The sequence below is a fragment of the Bubalus bubalis genome, chromosome 3 (genome assembly GCF_019923935.1).
Source record: "Bubalus bubalis isolate 160015118507 breed Murrah chromosome 3, NDDB_SH_1, whole genome shotgun sequence".
Taxonomy (NCBI): Eukaryota; Metazoa; Chordata; class Mammalia; order Artiodactyla; family Bovidae; genus Bubalus; species Bubalus bubalis.
In genome coordinates, this window is record NC_059159.1 from 13,247,394 (window position 1) to 13,271,559 (window position 24,166).

At 50.6% G+C, this 24,166-nt stretch overlaps 2 protein-coding genes across 7 annotated transcripts in view; one reads left to right on the forward strand and one right to left on the reverse strand.

The window, feature by feature from the left end:
- Window positions 1-24,166, forward strand: part of TBCD (tubulin folding cofactor D) — a 145,999-nt gene that overhangs the window by 51,810 nt on the left and 70,023 nt on the right. The window lies entirely within an intron of this gene.
- Window positions 387-9,187, reverse strand: ZNF750 (zinc finger protein 750). Of its 3 annotated transcripts, XM_006053360.4 has the most exons (5): window positions 9,050-9,117; window positions 7,725-7,813; window positions 3,923-4,068; window positions 1,917-3,534; window positions 387-1,779 (listed from the first exon to the last, which is right to left on the reverse strand). In XM_006053360.4, exons 4-5 carry the CDS (start codon window positions 3,356-3,358, stop codon window positions 1,110-1,112), a joined length of 2,112 nt encoding a protein of 703 aa, XP_006053422.2. In that variant the 5' UTR covers window positions 3,359-3,534; window positions 3,923-4,068; window positions 7,725-7,813; window positions 9,050-9,117; the 3' UTR covers window positions 387-1,109. The 3 variants fall into 3 exon arrangements, with proteins under 3 accessions (XP_006053422.2, XP_006053421.2, XP_006053423.2); XM_006053359.4 differs by lacking the exon at window positions 7,725-7,813 and having other exon boundaries at window positions 9,050-9,156; XM_006053361.4 differs by lacking the exons at window positions 3,923-4,068; window positions 7,725-7,813 and having other exon boundaries at window positions 9,050-9,187.

A 24,166-nucleotide genomic window follows, 5' to 3' on the forward strand; every position in this document is an offset into this window, starting at 1 on the left:
TGTGTTGGTCAGAGCTGTGTTGAAACCTCCCATCTTGTGGAGGGAGCTCACTCAGTCCAGTCAACTTAGCTCCATGCCACCGTTTCCAGGCCCTTTCTTGACCCCCTCTCCCCACATGTTATGCTTTTGAGAGGCATCCTCTGGACAGTGGGGAATGGCCCTTGTGAAGGGTGAGGGGCCCTATCGCTGTTTAGGCAGCGGCTTAGGAAACTGAGGCCCTGGATGTTTGGTCTCCACAGGTACCCCAGGCATGTGCCCTCACCCAGGCTTGATGGTCCCTGGTGCACAGCAGACGCATGCGCACGCTGAAGCATCCTCCCCTCAGCTTTAATTGCTGCTGCCTCCGTTCTTTTTCTTTTTCATTGAGTTTATTTATTGTGGCAAAATATAACACAGCATTTATGCTTTTCTTCTTCTTACGTAACCTCGAATTTTACCTACGAGTTTATTGGAGAATTAGCAACACATACATCATTTTAGGGAGTGGAAAACCAGGCGAGTGTGTCAGAAGACACGCTGTAATGTAGTGAAGACCGAGCGCGTGGAGACTGGCTTCCCCGCAACGCGTTCTTCCCGGTGGAAATAAATTACTTGTATAAATAGCCTTTTGCTGTCTGTGATGCAGTCATAACAAACAGCGTTTTTACATATAGCACTTTAATGCTAGTACCGGAAATGTCTTTTCCTGGCATTTTTTCCCCCCAGTAATTGTTCTTTACTTGGAAATACATAGTAGACATAATAGAAAAACAATTAAAAATAAGAAAAGTATTTTTAAAGAGAGTTCCTCTAAGATGCTAACACTTAAAAGTTACCTTTCGGTCCTGTGCATTTCATTTGACATTTTGCATCAGGTCCTAAAGTGTGAGTCATTCAAATATTTTACAGCCAGAAGTAGAAGCACCTTTTAACATTTATGCTTAATATTTACAAAACTGGGTTGAGTTGCAGTTTTATCTTTTTTTTTTCCCCCCTATTTTGTGAAGAAGACAACTGAGTTGTCAAAATTGACCAGACGAGAAAAGTGAGGGCCAGGTGGGGGTTTGCTGCTGTCTTGCCTACATTGCAAGTCGTCTTGTGGCTGCAGCTCTGGCTGCCTGGGAGTGGCTCTAAGACACTCGAGTTCTCTTCCGGAGCGTGAACACTCTGGCTGTGTCACTGGGCTTCGCCTTCTTGGATCCATGCTGGCCCTTCCCCACCTCCCTGGGGCTCGTCCTCTTTTGCCCTTTGGGTCTGAGGTCACACTGAGCCTCCTGGCTCTCTGGGGCCCTGGGGGTGGGTGCATCTGGCCGGCAGGTGGGCTCCTGGGCCGCGGGCTCGACATTCCCCGGGCTGTAGGCTGCCAGTTGGCAGAGGGCCACGGCCGCCGTCTGCTTCTGCTCATCGCTGTCAGCTGCACGTATATCCTGGGCCTTCCCAGTGGGGCTGGGCACCGGGGCCTCCACAGAGCTGGGGTCAGGCCCGTCCCCAGAACTTGCAGGTTCCCTCTGCTGAGTTGGAGAGGGGCTGGGGGCAGCGGCGGGCTCGGCCCCTCGAGGCGGGCTGCACACAGAGGGCCTTGAGGTCAGGGCATTGCAGGGGTCCTTCACTGAGAGGTTGAGGGGCGCGTCCTGTGGCTCCACGAATCCTCCATGGGCAGGGCTGCACGTGGCAGCCGGCTCAGCCTCTGGTTTCGTGGACAGGTTCAGCGGGGCCGCCCTGGAGCCGTCCTCCGGGCTGGAGGGGGCGGCCTCCAGGCTCCCCAGCTGAGTTGGAGCGTCTGTGCTCAAGGCCTCGAGGCTGGAAGAGACACAGAGGGCGTCACAGGGACCTTGCTAAGGGACCCTGCCCACAGGGAGTTTGGGCAACTGCCATCCCCTCTGACTGAGCCCAACCAGAGACATTACTTCAGAGGTTTGGAAAATGAACTTGCTTACCTTTTTGGAGATGCCGCTCTGTTTTCTGGGTCCTGGGAATGTGGGTGCTCTGTGTTCTTCTTGATGGGCTTGAAGGCTGCGAGGCCCTGTTCAGGTGGTGGGATCCTTCCTGGGGCACCGGACGCGGGCGCATCTGAGAGGCCGCACAGGCCAGTGCATGGCTGGCTTGTCTGTGTGAAGTTGGTGGGACTCGGCCTTCCCGGGGAGCCTGTGGCCGCGCTGCCCGCGCGTGGGCTCATTTTGGTCCCTTCCGTGTCCCTTTGCCCATCTTTGGAAGGTTCTTTAGCCTCGGGAGTTGGACTCTGCTTCTCCAACTCTGTGTGTTTTTTGTGGGAGTTGGAGGAGTTTAACTTGGAGGGACTCAAGGCCTGGTAACCCAGGGCAGCTTCTTCCAGTAGATGTGAGCTTTGGTCCCGTGAAATGCCAGCCACGGGTGGGAGTCTGAGGCCGTAGGAGGAGAAGGCAGACTCGGGTCTGTAAAATCCGTAAGGAATTGGCAGGCTGGAGTGATACTGCTGGAAGAATCTGTAATGGTCGTATGTGGATGGAGCCGGGTTCAGGTGCTTAGGGATGGGCCCTGGGTGAGGCAGGAAGTGTCTTTGGTCTTGAGCCCCATAGACAGACAGCAGGGGGCTGTCACACTCGGGCGAGTTCCCTGCGAGTAGGTAGGGTGAGTAGATGGTGGCCAGTCCGTGCTCCGTGTAAAAATGAGGTGGGTACTCCGTGATGCTGGGGTGCACATACGGGGAAGCGGCTCCAAAGCCCTTTGTGGATGGGATTTTATGTGGGAACTCGGGTGTGAGGAAAGGTGAGCCAGCTCTCCAGGGGTAGCCGGGGGCGTGGAAGGCAGACTTGGTGTGGAAGGAGGAGGCTTTGGCAGGGGCGTGGGTCAGGGCCAGCGCTTCGGGAGTTTCCATGAGCTCCTGCCCTTTGAGTCTGTGCTCCCCCACTGGAACGAATGCTGAAGGCCGGACAGCTCCTTCCAGAACAGGCTGGGTGCCCACGGCAGCTTCTGGGGCTGGGCTTGGGGGCGCTGCTTCCTTGTGGGGAGTGGGCTTCTGTCCGAGGCACCTGTGGGGCCCGCGTGCGTGCAGGTCCAGGTTTTCCTTGATGTCGTCCTTGGCGAGGCCGTGTTGGAGCTTGGCATCCAGGTGTGAGAGCCCGCTTGGGACCGGCTTGGAAGAGGTGGGCTTCACCACAGGGTCGGGCTGATTGGTTTGCTTAGGGTCCGAAGAGTTTGGTTTGGAGCACTTGGGAACGCGATCTTGTTCGGACACTAAAGTGATGGAGTTTTTACAAAGACCGTATTTCATGTGGTTGAAAAGATGTGACTTTTCATTGCAAGTAAAGGGACACTGGAAACACTTGTACTTGAACGGCTTTCCTGGGGGCCTGGGGATGTAATGTGGCTTTTTTGGTTTTCGCTCTTTGAGAAGGCTCATTTTCCTTCTGTGATTTGGCGTCTGAGCCCTGCTGGCTCCTGTGTAGTTCAGCCTTGTTTTTAAGGAAGCAGGTCACCGCTTCTCCTTTGCTTTCCTTTCTGAGCACTTCTACTTGAAGCCGGCTTCACAGGCTGTGGGTGTGACCAGGGAAGTCTTGCTCATTTGGGGACCAGGAGCTGAAATGGAGGAGCAGAGCCTTAGTGTCAGGATGTTGGCTAACAGGCTAATGAAGAACCAGCCTGAGCTCCTTGGCTCATGGAGGAGGAGAAGCAAGGGCCCCTGCAGGTGATGTAACTGCTGAAGGAGGAGCAGGTATGAGACGGGCATCAGCTGCCCCTCCACGATGCCCCAGGTGCCACCCCCACAGTGCTCTCTGTTACCGTAGGGGGAGTGTGGTTGCAGGAGGGTTTAGTGGCGTTTCACAGAATACCTGTAACTCTTTGGGTCTTTAACCTATGATCTGAGGCCTCATGTATCAGGAAGGTTGTGCACCCAGCTGACCGAGTGACTGTTGAGATCCCGCCCCCGTCCGTGTGCCTGGGGTTTCTGGACGAGTCCTGTTACCTGGACCAAGTGCTGAGCTCCAATGCGACCTGAGAAAGCCTGGGCTCACGCGTGCCTGTGACATTCACACTTGTGCTCACTGAGAGCAAGGCAAGTGTGATTGCAACGTTCAGTCCATCTGTCCTATTTAATCACGGTGTTCTGTTCTACGAGGGAATATTTAAAAGTGAAGAACAAGTAAAAATGCGACATCCCCTCCCGGCCAACCCCCCGCCCGCTTCTAAATTCACAAATGAAAAGTCAGCTTTCTGAGTAGTGTTTGTGTTGGCCAGCATACAAACATAAGTGCTGTGTTTATGTTGATTTGAATGATATTAAGATGTGATGAGCCTGTGAGTAAGCAGTTGTCCTCATGTGCTTTCGCCTTCCACTGCCCACCTCAGGTAGTAGCCCATCCCTGCCTGTTCTGGCCTTACCAGAAGGCAGAAAAGCTTAGCAGCCCTCCTGGCAAGAGGAAACCAGAGTGAGTGGTGCCTAATTTTAGAAATGAATGGATTCTGGGAGGAACTCAGCCCAGCCTTTAACCTGTAGAAGGGCCCTCCAGATTTCTTCCCCAGGGTCCTCCTGTCCCTGCCCACCCCCCAAGCTTAATCTCCCGAATTTCCTTCAGAGGCTGCTCTGCACACCCCTGGGCTCTCACTCTGCTTCATAAACTGAAGCTGAGAACAAAAGACGTGAGGTCTGGGAGGATCTCGGCAGGGCCGGGTGCGGCTGCGTGTCCAGGACCAGCCCATGGGGTGACTGTGTCTTAGAGAAAGCCTGTGGGTGGGGAGGGCTGGGGGCGGTGGTGGTGAGGAATCAAGGCCGGCACTTTAATTTGCATAAAAGAGTGTCGAAAGGACTTAGCTTCTCAATATTTTTAAACACTTTAAAAAATAAACTTATAAAGGAAATAACTTGCAACTGCAGTTTTAAGGAATGAGTAAATATGATTAGTTCTGAGCCTTGTGAAATTGCTTGTATAAAGCATCACCTTCTAGACGTCGGGTTGATTAAAACACTGAGCTGGAAAGCAGCCCTTTAAAAATAGAGAAATATGCATGGGAAATCTAAGAGACTTGTTTTCACAGAATAAAGCGTAGCTACCCTCTGTGCCGTCTCACACGTTGACGATGAGGTAATGGGTAGTTTGTGAGAGGAGGGCTTAAGCGGGGAGGGAGTGGGATTTTAATTTCACTTGGATATCTTATTTAAAAAAAACTCTGATCTTACTCTTAGCAGACTGGTTCCTCTGCTCATTATTTTCATATTTCTTAAAAACACAAAGAACCACTCTTCCCCCGCACCAAGCTGCCTCTGTTAACCTATTTTATTGTTCCATCCCCTTGAAAACGTGTTTCTGAGAAGTGGTTTGGGTGGCCTGCTGCCTTCTGTCATGGGGACGGTTTCTGGAGAGCAGGGTTGCTCAGGTGCATAGTTTGGACGAGAAACTAGATTTTTGGCTGCCCCCTAATTGGAGAGGCGGGTTCCGCAGGCCGTCTTTGGGGGTGTTCATTGGTAGGGTACCAGGTGGGCAGTGGCCAGCCTGGCGGCACCTGGTGCCTGACTCTCGCCTGTATTCCTCCTCTCCCCCTGGGAACACTTGCGGGAACTACGCACAGTGTGAAAGCCCAGCTTGGTTAAACATGTGGTCACAGCTTTGCGTGTTCCTAATTTCCCCTTTTATTAAGGGAAAATGTGAAATAGTTTACGAGTTCAGTCCATACCTTGTGGGGCAGGTGTGCCCTGGGCTATAAAAGCATTATTTCCTGCCTCCCGTCAGGAAGCTATTCCAGCCAGCTCGGGGCCAGCCTGATAAGTCAGGGCAACCTGTGCTGGCACGTCCCATTATGCTCCCTGATTCTGAAGGCGTGAGAACCTCTGCAAGTCAGGTTCCCATGATTGTATAGGATATGTTATGGCAGAGATCTGAAAACTGATGATTTCATCACTAGCTGGAAGCACGGCGATCAAAACGATGACAGTTGCAAAACGTGGCATCGAGTGTGAGCCCGAGAGCCCTGGTGGCACCAGGAGTGAGCACACACACACCTGCTGCACCACCCCGGACCCGCGAGCCCAAACCAGCCGAAAACCCCTCGGGTTTAAGATGACGATGGTGTTAGCTTTAAAAGCAGTATTGTTTGATGTTGCTCATACTTTGAGGCCAAAATATAAAAGAAGCTCACTTTGGTTAAGTTTTCTCAAAGGTTTATAGGAGGTCAGTTGTATGTAAGTTTTCACAGCGTTACTCAAAATAATAGTTTGGGAATTAATTGCTCCTATGTTAACATGTACTTTTTTCAGTCAGATGATCTTGTGCCCGCAGTTTGGGTCTGAACCTTTTGTTCTTTGTCGGCTATCTTACAAGGACAGTGAACCGGTTTTCAGCGGATGGTTCCCTTAGTGCCAGTGTTCTGGGAGGTGAGAGTATTCCAGGGCGCAACTGTTGGAAGGCGAGCCTGGATGCAGTCACAGGGGCAGCAGTTTTAGTAACTTTGAGTAAACTGACCTCTCCAGGGTTGCACAATTCACTAATTAAAACAAGGGAGTGCAGCCGCTTCAGACGCCGATGGAGACGAGCTAGTTCACTGGGTTATAAAAATGCAATCATGTCAGAGAAATAAACGGGGTAAGATTGAGGCTTCTGTAAGCTTCCAAAGGGGACAGCCTCTAGGAAGATGATGTCAGTCCGTGGGTTCTCTCTTGCCCAGGTGAAGTTTACAGGGTGAGAAGCTAAAGCTGAGTGCCCAGGACTTCGTCAGTCTGGCCATCCGCAGAAACAGGGTTTACCCATCTCTGGTCAGTTTATATCTGCCAGACCTGGTGCAGGCTGGCAGCGGGGTGGGGATGGGGGAAAGAAAGGGTGTTGTTGCCAAAACAATATAATCCAGAATTTAAGTTTGTAAATAGGAGGTTTAGATTAGCAGTCAGAGGTGAAGTTTTTTCTGAAGGGGATGATATGGGTGTTTCACTGTCCTTGTCCTGGGAGAGCTGGTACAGTCTGGGGAGGGGGGGCATACAGGGAGAGGTTAACAAACCAGGGTCCTCGGTTTGGCTTTCCTGGGAGAACTGCAACGTTAGCATGTTAGTTGAAAATGCAGATGTTAGCCTAGTCCTAGAAGGTTATTTGTGGGACAGCATCTTTCAGCCTTCTTACAGCTCTCACTGGGTCAGCAGGAGGCGTGGGGAGCCCTGCATGTTAGGTCAGGGTGCTGTCCTTGAATGCGGGAGGGGGTCCCCGCCTGCCTTCCTGCCTGCGAGCAGCTGTTGGCACGAGGCCTGCCCTCAGCTGTGCCCTCAGCGGAGTCGGGTCCCACCCTGAGGGGTGTGGGTAGGGAGCAGGGCCACAGGGACTCCGTGGCCCCTGGCCCGAGCCCACTCTGTTTCAAAACACCCTCCCGTGACCCCTCACGTGCTGCCACCCCTGCCCACGTCCCACCTGGAGACCGGGGAGCCAGCTGTGGCGTCCCCTCCCACAGGCCTGGGCAGCTGGGTGGTGCTGCCCACATGGCGCGCTGAGCCACCTGTGGTTTCGTGTCCACGGGGTTTTGTCTGCCTGTTTCAGAAGCACTGAGGTGCCAGTGCACGTCTCTCAATAGCCTCCTAAGTGTGGACAAGTGTCTCCATAGTTGCCAGTCGTTAGGGTGATAGTGAGTGGCCAGTATGTTTAACAATTTTCTAGAGAGTCTGAATTCTGAAAAATAGGCAAGAGAAAGATGTTTTTTGAACTTTGATAGGACACAATAGAGGTAATTATAGCTTAACTTTATGGGGCATTGCTGTGACGTGCCGGGTAGCTATGCATGTCATGCGTACTAACCTCTGCACTGGAAGAATCTTCCACCCTCCCCGGTGGTGTCCAGCTGCCTGGCAGGGAGCCTCACCAGGTAGCGCGTTCTGAAGGGCATGCTATAATTACAATATTGTGATGTGGCATTATTGCATAACTCAAGGACACGCCATTGTCGCCTACCCACTGGGGTGTCGCAAGAACGAGATTTGTGAGTTTTACTCCCAATTGAGCTTTTCCAGTGATTAACCACCACTCCCTCCCAGACTTTAAGTTCTTTAAATGAAGGATAAACATGAAGGCAACCATGACCTAGGGTAAAAGATAGTTTTCTGGAATATAGTTTGGAGAAATGGATCCAGGAAGACAACCAGGGGCTCTTTCTGGTTTCAGCCAGAGACCCTGGGTTACAGACAGTGTTCAGCAGTGAACACACAGCTTTAACATTCGGGACACCTCCCTAGAGCCAGAGCCCCAAACTGCCCGCCTCCTCCTTAAAGCACCAGGTTAAAGCATTGGAAGGATTTGGCTGATACAAAATAAAAATCAGGATAACAGGTAGACAGGTTTTCATTACTTTAAGTCTGATGTTGGCCAGTCTGACCAATAATTTGATCAGTAATTGTTTTCATGCAAATTTATGAGAAACTTTTTTAAGAAAATTCCCTTTTTGTATGTACAGAGATCCTTTTCAGTTAAGATGTTTTTTGTTTTCTTGGTAAGCTTATGTCAAAACAGCACTTATTTTGAACTCCAAAAGGTTTGAATTTTTTTTCCTCTTTAATTTTTAATTTAAAATTTTTGGAGAGAGAATACATTCACAAAGTTTGGAATTCAAAAAGCGTGAACGACAGCACAGTAAAAAAAAAATCTCACTCCCACCTCTGCTCCCCAGGTCTCTTCCCCAGGGACTACCAGTGTTAATCATTTTTTTAATCTGAAAGGTTGTAAAATTAAATTATAAATTAAGATCTGCAACTATTTATGTATATATGTGGTCCTTTTATGTTGAAACTTGTTAATTTTTTAAGGTGAAGAACAGATAAGCATAACATCAAATTGAGTTTGGATTTAAAGTTGTTGAATTTTATGGTAGAATTGAGAACTTCACATCCAAATAAACTCGTTTATACTCTTAGAATAAAGCGTAAGCCTTATTAAAAGTTTTGTAATAAGGGTCTCCTTCCCAGCAGTGCACCTGCTGGGTCCTGAGTAATCCGCAGAGAAAAGACCAGGGCAGAGAGACTCTGGGCAGGTGATTCACTGAGAGATAGTTTTAAGATATATCTGAGAGGAGTTTTGAAAGAAAACTTGCGTTTGAGAAGAAATAGTAGGTACAAATAGTAGGTACTTACCAGAGGTGGGGAGGTAGAAGCTGTGGCTGCCGGGCCGGAGCAGGACCTGTTCTCACGCTCGCTCTCGCTGAAACTGGAGCCGGCTGTTCCAGTGGGAGGGATTTAATGTAGGAGTCGAGCCCTCGGGGCGTAGAGATGCACCTGATATTCCTCCCGCCCGCAGCTACGATTCATGTGTTTGCACCCACCAAGCCGGCCAGCCAGCGCCACCTCCATGCCTCACGGCAGCTCCCTGCCCGGGTTTCCTGAGTGCCAGGGTAGTGCCGCCTGGCTCTTTGTGAGCTCGGGGGTTGCACACGTTCGAGGTGAGGGTAGAGGCCTCCCAGGTGAGCTGTAGTGTGTGCAGGCGGCGGCAGCCAACGCTGACATTTAGCCTGAAATGCATCTCTTCTAACGGATGCCGACAGCCCCAGTGTCCTCCCCGTGAGGGTTTGACGGAACCTTTGTCACCCTCCACCCCGGGGACTGGGAGGCCTGCCCGGGTCCTCCTGGAGAGCCGGAGGGGGCCCGCCTGGGCCGCCGTGGGGACCTGCCGGTGCACGCCCAGGACCAGCCCTGAGCGAGGCTGTCCTGCCGCCTGGCTGTGTGCTGCCGTTGGGAACGGCCTCCATGCCTTTCCTTGCTCCCCCTTTTTTTCTCTCCAGATGATTAAGACACTTAGTTTGTGATCCGGGGCACCCCCACTCCCCTTCAACTGCTTGCTGAGTCACTGGCTGCCTCCATGCTCTCCGGGAGGCCGCATGTGGTGCAGGTGTGGGGACGGGGAAACCGGTGTGTGTGGCGTGGGTGCCAGGGTGAGCCTACCAGCCCAGATGCTGTTTTAGTTTTTTCTTTTTAGGCTTAAGATTTTACTTGGCTTTACCTTCACGTTTAATTGAAAAAAAGGTCTTTTAGTTACTTTCATCCAAATCAGACGTCCACATGATTTAGAGCTTAAAAAAAATAGTCCTGTCTTACCACAAAAACACAGTGGTTCCTGCTGCTCCCCTCACCTCTTGCTGATGACAAGCCACCCAGAAGAGGTGGCTTAAAACACTTCCATTTTTATGATCTCAAGATTTTTCGGGTCAAGAGTCTAGCTTGCTCCAGGCCGGCCTTGTGTGCTATGGCATTAGTGGGCACTCAGCTGCCTCATGTCCTGGGGGAGCAGCTGGTCCCTACTCCTCCCTTTGTTTTCATCCAGAGGCCTCTCCAGGAGGGTGGTCATTCTTATTCCATGTGGGACTCAGAGCACAAAGCACCTTAGGATCCCACTTGGCTCTCTGGGTTTGAAGGAGGGGAGGGGTCCCAACCTCTCAGTGGGAGGGTGTCACTGGCTGCTCCCCTCCCATCCCCCCTGCCAGGGGCCCCACTTGGACCTTTTTCTTAGCTGATGATTTTGGAAGTTTACCTCCTTGATTACAAGTAACATTATTCTGTTGCTTGTTTTGTTGCCTCTACCCCCCTCACTGCTCCGGGTTTTGGGTGTTGTCTGTTGCCTTTATAGGAAATGAGAGTGTAGCCCTTTAACTCCTCTACCTCCACGCCTGCCTTCCGTCATCTGAGATTCCCTCTGCCTCTTTCCTGAATTCGAAGCCAGGCTTCCTGGATCTCATATTGTCTTCTCTCTCGGGTTGATCCTTCGTTTGAGTATAAATGAAGCACAGCCCTTTAGTAGGCGCCTTAGAAAGAATGCAAGAGAGGCGAATCTTTGAGACCCTGAATGATTGGAAGTGTCTTTTTTCTGCCCTTCTATCTACTTGATAGTTTGGCTAGGTATAGAACCCTAGGCCAAAAAGTATTTATTGTCAGTGTTTTGAAAGTGTTTTCTGTTGATCTGGTCCTCAGTGCTGCTTCTGAAAAGTTTGATGTGATTCTGATCCCTGACTCTCTGCCTGCAACATTTTAGTACAAAAAACTTGACACACATAGATGAGTCACATAATTCACATAAGTGAGTGCTCAGACACCCAGCACTGGTTCTGCGGTGGGCGTTTTCTCTGCCCTACCTGCCGCTCAGGGTCTTCTACACCCCCTCCTCTTTTCCACATGTTGCTCTATCTCAAGCATTTGTTGCATTTCAAAGACAGACGTGTTCAACAGGCATGTTGTTAACTATTAATACTTCTTTTGAAAGTAGAAGTCACATGTGCTGAGGGCACAGGTCCCAAGAGTACCCTTCCATGAATCCTGGGCATGCCTTCTGTTGGGAGGTAGAGCACTATGATCACTACTCGGAAGCAGCTGCTGGCTGGATTCTCTTGCATTATAGATTAGTTTTACCTGTTGTAAACTTTGGTGTAAGTGGTGATTCCTGATTCTTCACATGCCATTGTTTCTTTCCTGTAGGCTCTTTTTTCTGTTCTCACCTTCTTCAGCTTTCTCTTCCGACCCTTCTGTCCTGCTATTAAGATTTTTGGTTTCCATGAGTTCATGCGTGTTCTCTGAGTGTTCCTTTCTTAGTATCGTATTCTTAGGTAGTAGTTGCAATAGGCTTCTCTTATTTCTCTGAGAATTTTAATGATGGCTTTTGACAGGTGGTGCTATTCCTTCTGCAGTCTCCGTTTCTTCCACAAAGGTTTTCTTTTTTCATTGTGATCCCTCCTTCACCTGCTTATCGCCAGAGTTTACTCTCTTGGTGGGGCAGGGGGTGGTTAGGCACTTATTGAGTGTTTATTCGATGTAAGGCCCTGTGCTGAAGTAACATTCTATCTCTATTAATCCATTTAATCACTGCAGTAACTCTTTGAAATGGGAACTTCAGGAGCCTGATTTGCAGAGTCAAGCAGCACAGAGAGGGTAAGTAACTTGGCCAAGGTCACCCAGCCTCAAGGACAACAGACCAGAGTCCTCTAGGCATTGAAAAGGTTGCGCTGGGGGAGGGGTGCCATGTCTGTGAGTTGAATCAGGGACTTGTACTCTGTGGCCGCTTCTGAGTCTTGGCTCCATTCTTTCATCCTCCTGTGACTTAGAGTAGTTATCTGACCTGGGCCTCAGCTTTCCTATGTGTAGAAGGTACCCTGGAGGCCTCTACTGGATCTTTTGGAACCTGGTGGGTTAATTACAGTATCCCACCAAATTGCCTTTGTACAGTGGGAATGGTATGTGTCACAGAACAAAACATCTTTGATGAAGGAAGCAGATCATTTATACTTTCGACGTTACCAGATAGTTTTACTTTTAGTTAGCGCTCCTTTGGGATATGGCATCCGGAGGAAAGGAAAAGGAAATGGAAACGCTACAGAAAACCCTAAGCATAATTTCAGTTTCTCGAATTTTGGTTGTCGTTAAGGACAGTAAGCCCTAACCAGCTGCCGAGATGACAGTCATTAAGTTCTTAGAGATTAACGTGCTCTTTTTTACTTACTGGCTGTGCCAGGCTTTCGTTGTTGGCGCATGCAGCTTTCTTTAATTGTGGCAGGTGGGGTGCAGGGTTGTTGCAGAGCACAGGCTCTAGGCACACGGGCTTCAGCAGTTGCAGCTTGTGGGCCTCGGAGCGCAGGCCCAAGGTCTTTCCTGGTAGCTTATGTTCATGCACATGTGCTCACTAGGCCTTTGTTCATTGGTTGGAGAATGAGTCCAGGGGATCAGGACAGACACATTCCCAGACTCCTCCAGGAGGCCCAGGACCAAGTGGTGCTGCCCTCCTCCCCCAACCCCCAGTTTCAAGCCTTTGGCCTGTGTGATCCACCTCGCTTGAGCTGAGTGCAGTGTGTACAGGGGCTGGACTTGTGCCCTCTGGGTCTTCGGGGTCCTCCCCGTCAACATGTGAGAGCTGGGCCTGCGAAACCAAGTGTAGGGAGCATGGGGCGCATGCTGGCCCAGGTGGGGGCTTTGTCAGGTGAGGTACTTGGTGTCTCATTAAAAAAAAAAAAGTCCTGAGGGTATCAACTGATCTCTTGCTTATCAAATAGTTGGAAAATGGAAATGAAAGTAGAGTTTATTTGGCTGTCCAGTGAGGCAGGCCAGGGGATGTGGGAGTGTCCGGGGAAAGTTTTATTTTTGGCCCTTTACCTTCCTTTGATGAGTAAGTGGACGGCTTCGTTTGTAACCTGAAGTCTGAGATGTGTAATGCATTACTTGAATTTTAATTTGCTTATGATCCCAGTAAGGCTGCTGTTGGGACGTCTGTGGACTGGAGCTGCTCTGTGTTTTGGAAGGGAGCGTACCGGCCACTTCCCAGCCTGGCTACCCTGTGTCTTGTGCTCCCGGACGGTGGCTGTAGGGCTTCCGGTTTCGGTGTCTGTGGCCTGTGGGCAGCTTTTGTGCCGGCAGCTCCCGAAACTCCTCCCTGATGACGCCTTCCCCCAGGGAGGTGTGGAGCTCAGCCGAGCTGAGCTGGACCCAAGGCTCCTCCTCACCTGGCCAGCCCGCGTTGGGGCCCGGGCAGGGAGGAGGGGTTCTGCTTTGGGCAGGGTCTCCGAGCCCAGCGAGCCCAGCGTGATCTGGGCTGTGGCTTCTGTGTTTCAAGTGAAACTTGAAACCGTGAGCTCCGGCTTGTTTTGTCTTTGGCTGGGAAACTGATTCAGGTTTGTGAACTTGGGCCAAGATTCGAGGGTTCCCACAGCTTTCCTCTCCTCTTCCCCTCTGCCTGCCCGACAGTGTCTGCCGATGTTTCAGGGTCCTTGCTGGTCCCTCATCAGGCTCGTTATGGTTTTCTGGGGGCAAGTGACGCGGTGCTTACCTCCTTTTATTGAATTTGTATGTGTGTATGTGTTTATTTATTCATTAAACAAATTTTTTTTCGGCTGTGCCACGTGGCTTGTGGGATTTTAGTTCCCCCAGCAGAGACCGAACACATGCCCCCTGCAGTGGAAGCACAGAGTCCTAACCACTGACCCGCCAGGAAATTCCCTGAATTTGTGTTTTAAAAGGGCTTTTTACCTGATGTCTCTGGATATGTTCACAACCACATGTAGAAGTTGCTTAGTTAAAGTAAACAAGGCCAAGGAAAAGAATTAGCACCCCGATTTGTTTTTGTCTCATTCTACAATTAACATCAGTGAAAACATAGCAATAAAGGAGCTGTGTACAGACTAAAGACAGTGGGGAACAGGCCCCTGTAGTCGCTCCCTTGTTCTGGTCGAGACGGGCTGCCAGCCCTCATGCGTGTGGTGTTGCATTGCTCCGCCGGCCTGGCTAACTTCCTGAGCTTGGCCTCCAAGGCCACTGTAGAGCTCCACCCGTGGCATGAATCTTTTCTCCTTTTGTTTCCAGACGTTGTTTCAGTTCTTTTTAAAATCTCCCTCGGGTCCTTCACTGTGGTTTTCATTCCTCTTCTTATATGTTTAGTATCCTAGGCCTCCATTTCCAATGTTATCTTTTTTTTTTTTTTTTTTAAGATTTATGTATGTATTTTTGGCTGCGCCGTGCCTGTGTTGCTGCACGAAGGTTTTCTCTGGTTGCTTCTCGAGTAGTGGGGCTACTCTCCGGTGTGATGATGGGCCCTAGCACTGCCTCAGCAGTTGGGGCGCGCGGGCTTAGTTGCCCTGCGGCATGTGGAATCTTCCCACAGGGACTGTCTGCTGCATTGGCACGCAGATTCCTAACCAACTAGACCACCAGGGGAAGCCCCTCCAGTGTTATCTTTTAGGTTCTGGTTTTATCTGGAGTGCTTGGGTTTCTGTCCGTTGTGGCATCTGAAGACTCTCCCTCCCATGTGTGCTTTTCTTGTGTGATTTTACCATGGCTGCTTTTCGCTCCACCTGTTTCGAGGCAGCTGGTTATGATGTCTGTCCAGAACCTGGGGGCCAGCTGGAGCCGGCTTCCTGTGTGTCTCTCAGCACGGGCTCATCCCCTCAAGGTGGCTCATGTGGCCCAGGCGGGGCTTTGACTCCTCATGGAACTTCCCCTCTTCCAGGTCCCTGGAGGGCGCGAGGCCCTGCTGGCAGCTGTGCTTGTCCTTGTTTCCACCAGGAGTTCGGGCTGGGTGGCCTGGAGCCGTGCAGGGTCTCAGCAGGCCCAAGGCCGCGTGTCCCAAGTCGGCCTGGGCGTCAGAGCCCAGCCCTTGGCTGTAGAGCAAGTGGTGCTCCCAGGCATGCTTGCTAGAAATAACCAAAACAGCAATTTGAGAATCTTTATTGAGTACCTCCTGGGCACCAGACATTGTTCTGTGAGTCTTCTTGGTCACCCTGGGGACCGAAGCTTTCAGGTAAGAAGAGGAGGGCTGGTTTAGAACCAAGGGAACGAGGGCCCCCTCTTCTCCAGCCCTGTGTTGGAAGGTTCCTGTCCACAGGCCACCACCACACTGCCACGGTGCCTGAGCTGGGTCCCTCTGCCGAGACCCCCTCCCCTTCTGGTTCTGCGGGAAGGGTGTACATGAGGCGGAAGTCAGGCGGTGGCCATGCACTCCTGGGCCAGATCCTGTGGCAATGCTTTCATGCATGGTGTGTGTGGACGCTGGTGTGCTGACACCATGATGTAGCTGCTCCCCTCGCCCTGTCCTGTCACGGCTCCTCCCCCTCCTCCAGGACTCCTCGCCTCATCCAGACCCAGAGGCAGTTCCGTGGTGAGGTGTGCCAGCTCTTCAGCAACGTGACTGCATCCTCCGTGTTGGTGGCTGGGAGGCCAGAGGGTGGATGTGAACATTGCAGCACGTGCCCAGAGGTCCCCCTTGTCCTTCTGTCCCCTCGCCATGCCCAGATCCCGCCGACACCAGTAGCAGAGACAGAGGGAACAGATGTGGGTAGCCCGGCCACTTGGCATCATCCGTGACTGACACAAGTTGCTATTATACTTGAAGACATGAAAAGCAGAAATCGTAGGGCTCCAGGGATAAATGGACGAATCTGGTGTCATCCTGAGAACTCAGAACACCTCTCTCCATTGCTGACAGTTCATTTATGAAAGAGAATAGTGGGATGAACTGGAATAGCAGGCAGCCTTGTATAAGACTTAGGCAGCAGGAGACAGGCCTGATTCTGTGGGTTCATGTAGGGCTGTGCCGCTGTGGCTGAGGGGATGCTTGCCTAGACACAGGAGCATTTACAAATGCTGCACATTCACTAGTAAGGCTGTAAAACAAGTCTCAAGAAATTTGAAAGAACCACTGGTGTACAGTCGACATTCTTTGACCAATGAAACAATGAAATTGAAAGTTGGATACAGAAAGATAAAGGCATGACATGAGTATTTAGTTTGAAAATATATAGATTTCTAAATAACAGGAGTTAAAGAAGAAATCCCAATAGAAATTTTGCAATAAAATTTTAAAGATAGAAATGAACAGTAACACAATTGTATATCAGAACTCTCCAGATGCAGCTAGCAGTGTACTTACAGGGCAGTCTAAAACCTTAAGCAGGAATTGTGAAACCATGGCCCGCGGGCCCAAGCTGGCCTTGGCCTGTTTTTGTATGGCCTTGGAGGCAAGAGTGGTTATTCCTTTTTTTTCCAACAGTGTTTTCTTTCTTTCTTTCTTTTTTTAAAGAAAAGAGAAGCAGTCAGTGGTCTGCGGAACCTCACTGTTTGGGCCCTGGCCCTTTGTAGAAACTGCTGCTGACCCCTACCTTGCTGCTGTTGCTGCTGCTAAGTCGCTTCAGTCATGTCCGACTCTGTGCGACCCCATAGATGGCAGCCCACTAGGCTCCTCTGTCCCTGGGATTCTCCAGGCAAGAATACTGGACTGGGTTGCCATTTCCTTCTACAATGCATGAACGTGAAAAGTGAAAGTGAAGTCGCTCAGTCATGCCCGACTCTTAGCGACCCCATGGACTGCAGCCTACCAGGCTCCTCCATCCATGGGATTTTCCAGGCAAGAGTACTGGAGTGGGGTGCCATTGCCTTCTCCAGACCCCTACCTTATCCCTCTTCTAATGTTGTAAGGAGGAGAAGAAAGGCTCAAACTGCCAAGGAAAGAGCGAGGGTAGTAGCAGGGGAGACAGTGAAGGGGAGCACAGGAAATGAGTGAGGGAGAAGACACAGGTTTGCAAGGATCATTGGCCAAAAATGCCTCCCAAAGAGACTTCCGGCTCATCAACAGAGCAGGAGGGGAAGCGTATAAACCATAGTAGACACCCGGATGGGGGCTATAAGACAGGTCTTGCAGAGAATAAAAGCCACATGTTCAGACTGTCTTTTGCTGGTAACTTTGATAGTTCAGACAAAAATAGACATTCTTAGAAAAATATAATTTATCAAAACTGACCCCAATAGAAGTAGAAAGTTAACTTATCTGTGCTTGAAGTATCTTTATTGATTACTTGAAATAGTATCTGCTTATCTATGAGATTTTAAAAATAGGTTCATTGGGATATAATTTAGTTCTGTACAGCTCACCCGTTTAAAGTTTACAGATCAGTGGCTTTAGTTTATTCACACAGTTGTGCCCCACAGTCAGTTCTAGAACATTTCATTACCCCCAAAAGGAACCCCATCCTCCTCAGTGATGCACAACCACTAATCTACCTCTTACTGCTGTGGATTTTCCTAATCTGGTTGTTTCTGATAAACAGAATAATACAATATGTGGTCCTTTGTGACAGGCTTCTCTCACTTGGCATGATTCAAGGTTCATCCACGTTGTAGTGTGTGTATTTCATTTCATTTTTTTGCTGAGGATTACTGCTTAGTATGGTGTATTAGTTTGCTCAGGCTGCTATAACAAAGTACCCAAGCTGAGTGGCTTGAACAACAGTTCTGGAGGTTGGGTGTCCTGAGATCAGGGTGCTGGCAGGGCTGTTTCTCTCAAGGCCTTTCTCCTTGGCGTGCAGATAGCCACCTGCTTGCTGGGTCTTCACGTGGTTGCCCTTTGATCAGTGTCTGTGTCCTGGATGGACAATAGCCCTGCTGGATTCTGGCCCATCCATAGGGTCTCATTTTACTTCAATTACCTCTTTAAAGGCCCTGTCTCCAAATGCAGTCCCATTATGAGTTATTGGGGGGATACAATTCAGTTCCTAGCAGAAGGACAGACCACATTTTGTCTATCCATGTGTCAACGGATGGAGATTTGGCTGCTGTTTTATGTTCCCGCCAGCAGGGCATGGGTTCCAGTTTCCCCATATCCTCACCAGCCCCTGTCATTTTACATTAAAAAAAAAAAAAAAAAAAGTAACCAACCTAGTGGGTATCTCATTATGGCTTTGATTTGCATTTCTCTGATGACTAATAACGTTGTCATCTATTCAAGTCCTTTGCCCATTTTTAAATTGGGTTGTCTTTTTGTTGTTGAGCTATACAAGCTCTTTGTATTTTCTGGATTCTAGACTCTTAGATCAGGTAGACAATTTGCAAATATTTTCTCCAGTTCTGTGGTTGTCTATTTTCTTGATCTTATACTGTGTCATTTTTGATGTAGAAATTTCACCCCCGGCCCTTTTTTTCGGCCGTGCTGTGTGGCTTACGGGATGTTAGTTCCCCAGGGCTTAAACCTCCACCCTCATCAGTCCTAACCACACAGAGTCCCAACCACGGGACTGCCAGGGAATTCCCTCATCTTTGCTTTGATTTTCTCATTTGAGTTCTTTTTCTCTTTATGTGTGCAATTTTGGGGGATGGGAATGTGTATATACATGTATATGTATGGTTTTTTAAAGAGTATCTTTTTTTGGTTTTAAAATTTGGTAACTTTTTAAAATTAGTATTGAAATTATGAAAGAATTCATAGTTTGAAGGAAGTATTAAGCATGCCTGAGTGGTATGTGTTTAGAATTTATACTTGACACAAGTATGGAGCCATGCAAATTACAAAACATCTTGTATCATATTACTGTGTGTTATTTTTAAGAGTTGAAATTCATAGCTTGGTTCAAAACCAAGATTGTGACATTTGTGATCATAAAGTGATTTAGTTGTGTGTCAGTTATATGCGGTGTGCTCAGAAAGTCATGTCTGTCCATAGTTTATTATTTTAGACGCTTTGATAATATTTATGCTATTTTAATGGAAAATCTTGTTCTGAATCTTTTAATGAGAAATTTTGCTACCAGGAAAAACCCTTTGTCCACTAATTTATTTCTATCTGTCCTTAATTTTGTCACCTGCTTCTGCTAGCAGCAAGCCTGTTTGGTGTTTGAAGTCCAATGCAGGTTGGCTGACTCGATTGGGGAGCTAGTTGTTACCCAGGAAGACAGCTGGTGGGTTCATTTCACTTGAGTTTCAGGTTTGCTTATGGAAGTAGCCTGTTAGCAGGTGACGTGTCTGGAAGGGCACCATGGCCCCAGGATGAGGACACGGTGAGGTTGGTTTAATGTGCTTGGGGTGAGGTTACTGTGCCCTTTCCGTGTGGCCCTGTGCTCGCTGCCCCTGTGGGCGAGGCTGCCCGGCACACAACAGTTGTTGCTCCCATAGGAGCCTCTTTGGGGCTGGACGGCTCCATGTGCTTCCCTGCCTGGCTCCCACTGTGAAAGCCACGGGGCTGCCTCTCTGTTCTTCATGCCAGTGTGGGCCTGTCCCTGGCCCCAAACTGGTCCCAGGCTTTGGGAAGGGAGCCCGCAGGAGTGCCCTGGGGAGCAGCCCAGTGGTCACACCAGGGGAAGATGCTCAGGCCTGATTTCTCGCCCGGCAGGCCTGGTGCTGCTGCACCTTGGGTGCCGTGAGAGTCGAAGCGTAGCTCTGGGGTGGGTCCAGATCTTCAGGGGGTATGGTGGGCAGCAGAGGAGTGCTAGGGGGCCCAAGAAGTGAGGGCAGAGCTCTGCTTGGGCTGTGTCTTGAGGAGGGGCCCTTGGTGGGGATACCCGCCGTTATCTGGGCAAAGGGAGGATGGGGCCAAGTTCTGCCCCTCCCTGGTGGGACAGCCCCTTGCTGGGCGGGCACCACCATGCCCGAGGGTCTGCCTTCACCCTTGGAGGTCAACATGGGAGGTCACTGGGGCAGGCCAGGCAGTGTGGCTGTGTGAGACGCTTGGCCTGTGGTTGAAAGTCTGCCATCCACACTCCCCTGTCCCAGCTCTCCAAGCCGGTGACCCAGGTGGTTAGATGAGAGAAGAAAACTCTTCAGAGAACTTACCCTCAGCCAGGTGCAGACGTGTCATCAATCAGACACGAGTGACCCATCGTCTGACATTTATCCTCCTTCCTTCTGGCCGTCTGACCCTGGGCCAGGCCTCCAGTTCAGTGACCCTCAGCTCAGTGAAGGCGGATCTCTGGCAGCATGGTCCTCCAATCCTGCCAGTCCTGAAATTTGTGCCCTGGACACTCTTGGGGCCAGTGGCAGTCTGGGCACTGTGGCCAGGAATCCAGGGCTGTGAGTCAGTGGCAGAACTGGTCCCTGACTTCCTGGTGAAGCCTTTAATTCTCCTGAATGCTTGTTTTTGCTGCTTTCAAGTTGTTGTGCTTGGGCCACTCTGCCAGCAGCCGTGGGCGTCTCCTGCGCCAGCGGCAGCGCCACGCCCCCCTCCTCTGCCCCGCCCCCTCTCATGCGTGGCCTTTGGCAAAGGGACTGGGTGGGCAGGCACTGGGCCCCTGTGCTGTGTCCTAGGCAGGGGCAGAGAGATGGAAAGAGCCTTTGTTGTCTTTCCCCGAGGAGGGTTATTCAGAGATCACAAGAGTTTAATTTGACAAGAGCCATAACTTAGGTGACCTGAAAAGAAAGTTCTGTAGACTGAGGCCAGGCAGGCCCTTTGGGGAGCCAGCACCCCCTGTGACAACTGAGAACCAGGAGACACTCTGGCTCTGCTGCTACTGCCAAAGCAGGGGAACGCTTTTGTCTGCCAAGGATGGGACCTCCCCCTGGGGGTTCACATCTCACCTCAGTTCTGGGGTGTCGGGAGAGTGTGTTGCTTGTCCCCAGGTCCTGGCCCCAGGCGTGCACAGTGGGCACCTGGACCAGGTGTGGGCGGCACCGGTGAAATGGTTTTGTGCCTGTGTTTTCCCGGTGACAGCTTCCCCTGGGTACCGTTTGGCGTCCTCTAGCTCGAATTTAGTAAGCCGCAGCCGGGCGAGGAGAGAGCCCTGCTCAGTGGCCTTGCTCCGGGCACTGTGCTGCTTGTCTTCGCCGCTGACAGAGTGACAGCTGCTCGCGCACGGCCCTGACTCAGCGGGAGTGCTGGCCGCAGGCCCTGCAGGGCGGGTGGCCCGCGTCGGGGCCAGCGGGGACGAGGTGTGAGGGCCGCCTGCTCCCTCCTCCTGGGGTGCGCTTCCCCCTCGCAGATCAGGGATGGGGGGCTGCGGGGACTTAGAGGAGGTGTAGGGTGTTTTGATCTTAGAGAAACTGTCTGAAATTTTGGGTTTTCAGTGGTGAAAAAAGGGACTCAGTCTGTCAGTAGAAGGCTATTTTGTCTCTGAGGGTTAATTTCTAAGCAAACAGTTGTATTTGAATTTTAGCATAGTGGAGTGATGTTTCAGTTTAGAAACTTTGTTTCCCAGCTAAGAGTTAAAGCAGTCAGTTCCCACAGTGGCCATGGAATCAGTCACCTGCGGAGGTTTCTAAACGTCCAGGTGGCCACCCCAGGCTGGAGACCCTCCTCAGCAGGCAGTTTTGCCATGTGCTGTGGGGCATGTGGGTTGTGACCAGCTGGGGAAGGCTCTTCTCCTTGGTGGTATGACTGGGATGTGGCGGCCGGTCACTTGGATGTAAAGTAGCTCCTTGCTTTCTCGTGCTCCTTCTTTGGGGAGGCTCGTTAATGTGTTGGGAGACGCGAGGATTGGACCTTAATCTCTTGCTGTGACTTTCCAGTAGTCCAGGGGCCTGTGGTGAGAGAACCAAACTGCAGTTCTGCCTGTCCCTACACTTGTATTGTCCACAAAGCGTCCAGGCACTGGCCTTATTCACCGATCAGACTCATGGTCACAGTTACTTTAGGCTAGGCAACAGGTCGGGGGGTGGGAGTAGGGAAGAGGTTTTCCTCCAAAGCTTTAGACTGTCATTGATATACATAAAATTTGGAGAGGCTGAAAGATTGTCATGGTAAGTGTATTTCAAGAGGGGTATAAAGGTGTCTGTTATCCTTCAGTTATAAAGAAGATTATGTTTGTGGCAAACATTAGGGAAATATTTCCAGGAGGAATGGCTTAAGCAGTTTAAAAAATTTCAAAGGATGTGTGTTGTTGGAGAAGGAATGAGAGAAACACTTAGGTTCCCTCCGTTTTGTGCCTACTGTGTGCAGCGCATGCTCTACATAGTGTGGGCAGGGAGGCTGCTAGGAGGCTGGGCTCCACATGCTGGCACCCTCGATGCATGCCTGAACCGACTTGAGGGGAGGAGGGGTTAAGTGGGGGGACCTGCATTCACCCGGAGGTGTGGTCCTCAAGCCTTTGAAATGCTGATTCACCTTCAGGGGCAGTTCAGTGAACTGACATGTAACATAGCCCCATCGGGTTTAAATGGAGAAATGTGTCTGCCATGTACACATCCCGATTCTCGATGCTGGAAGCTCCCTGCGAGTTGTTTCTTAGATGCGTCTTAAGTGAAGTAAATGCTACACGGTCTCCTTCCTCTTCTCGTGGGGTCTTCTTCATAGGCTCATTTCTTGGAGAAAGTGAGTAGAAAAGGAGGAACCGTCCGCATGCCTTATAACTTCATTTGCTGTCCCGGGCCTCTCTGAAAGGACCCGGCATCTTGATTTCGTGGAGAGTGCAGTTTGTCCTCAGAATGTAAAACCCGCTGTGTCCTGTGCTGACGTCTTACTGGGACGTCGCCCTCACAGCTGTCGTCCAGCCATCTTTGCCCACCTTCCGCGGCAGGCACGCTTCCTGCCCTTCTTCAGTAATTCTTTGAGCCCCCACGTGTGGCACACAGCCCTGTGGGTGCTTCCTGACAGAGGTCCAGCTGTTGGCTCCTGTTCTGGCCTGCTCAGAAACGGCTGGCCCCAGAAGAGTGGCTTCAGGGAAGCCTTGTCACTTTGCCTTGTTGTTTATCATTTGTGTGGATGGTGGCAGCAAAAAGGGTGCACGTCATCCTGTTTTTTTTTGGGCCTGGTGGTAGGGACTTTGGGAACCGCACGATTTCCATTTCCTCCTTGGAGGCCCTTCATCCCCCCGAAGGCTCAGTTGCTGTCTCTCGTACTCGCCTCGTGTTCAGTGTCGTCTTCATATCCTGTGGAAGTCGTGTTTCATTCAGCAGGATCAGCAGCTCGTTTCCCCTGCGCCAGAGAGCTGGTACCGTGGAGATAATCTGTTTACTCAAAGCTGGCCCCACCACAGTCAGAAGGGCCAGCCAGCACTGGGTTGTCTCATGGTGTGCAGACCTGTCATGCCACCCCTGGGGATGGCCACACGTTAGCCATCCAGGGGGCAAGGTGTGGTGGCGACGTGGGCACAGACCTGGGAGGTCAGCTGCCAGGCCACACTGGTCAGCCCCTGTCCCCAGTCATGGCAAGTTAAAGATCTTAACACCCCGGAGTTCGTCCTGGGGCAGGGCCTCTGCGGCAGCACCCTGGGGGAATCAGATTCTAGAACCAGCCACCACTATCCCCTCGGATGCTTACTGCACTGAAGAGAGGAGGTGCTTTTGTTTACATTCTATTGATACCTTAGTACGTCAGTGTATTTTAATTGATTTTTTTTTTTTTAAAGACATGTAATTGTCTCTTAAAATAGGAAACATACACATTTAGGTTATTTTACAGTGTAGTCCAAAAAGTGACATTTAAAAAAACTAAATTTTTAAAGAAAAGCACTCTTGATTGAAATCTTGATTAAGTTTTGAAGACCTGGAATCATGTGAAACCTATTTTTGGAGTCGTGTTCCATCGTGGCAGGTCATGGAACGTGGCTGAGCGCAGAGTCCAAGGTTACACGCAGAGCGACTTGGAGCCCTCTGGTTTGGAACGGTTTGTTTCTGTACCAGGTGGACACCAGAGGTTTAGTATAAGCAGTCTAACCAGGAGTTCCCGTGGAAAGAGCACCTGCCCGTCCAGCCTGGTGGAAACTTAACATGGTAGTCACAGGGGCATCTCCTATACTGGGTACTTGCTTTCTCAGTCAGCACCTTCCTGAGCCCTCTTGGGAGCCCAGGGAGCTGGAGGGGAGGAAAGAGGTACCCGATGTCACCTGGGTGGATGTTCTGGTAGCACAGGTGACGAGGAAGCCAGGGCTCAAAGGTTCTCAGTTACTCGGCTTCATTGGTATTGTGCCATGGCCACCCCAGTGGTGAGGTAGGGGTACCACTCTGGGCTGGGGCTACCGCTTGGGTAGGGGGACTGCTGTGGGCTGGAGGAGGACCCCTGTGTGTGTGGTGGGTTACCGCTATGGGAGGACT

What these genes read in the sequence shown, in the direction of transcription:
- ZNF750 (XM_006053361.4), bottom strand. Translation starts at nt 3,358, where the DNA reads ATGAGCCTTCTCAAAGAGCGAAAACCAAAAAAGCCACATTACATCCCC. An exon ending in AGAGCGGCATCTCCAAAAAG is followed by an intron (nt 1,780 to 1,916) that starts GTAAGCAAGTTC and finishes TGTCTCTTCCAG; the next exon opens with CCTCGAGGCCTTGAGCACAG.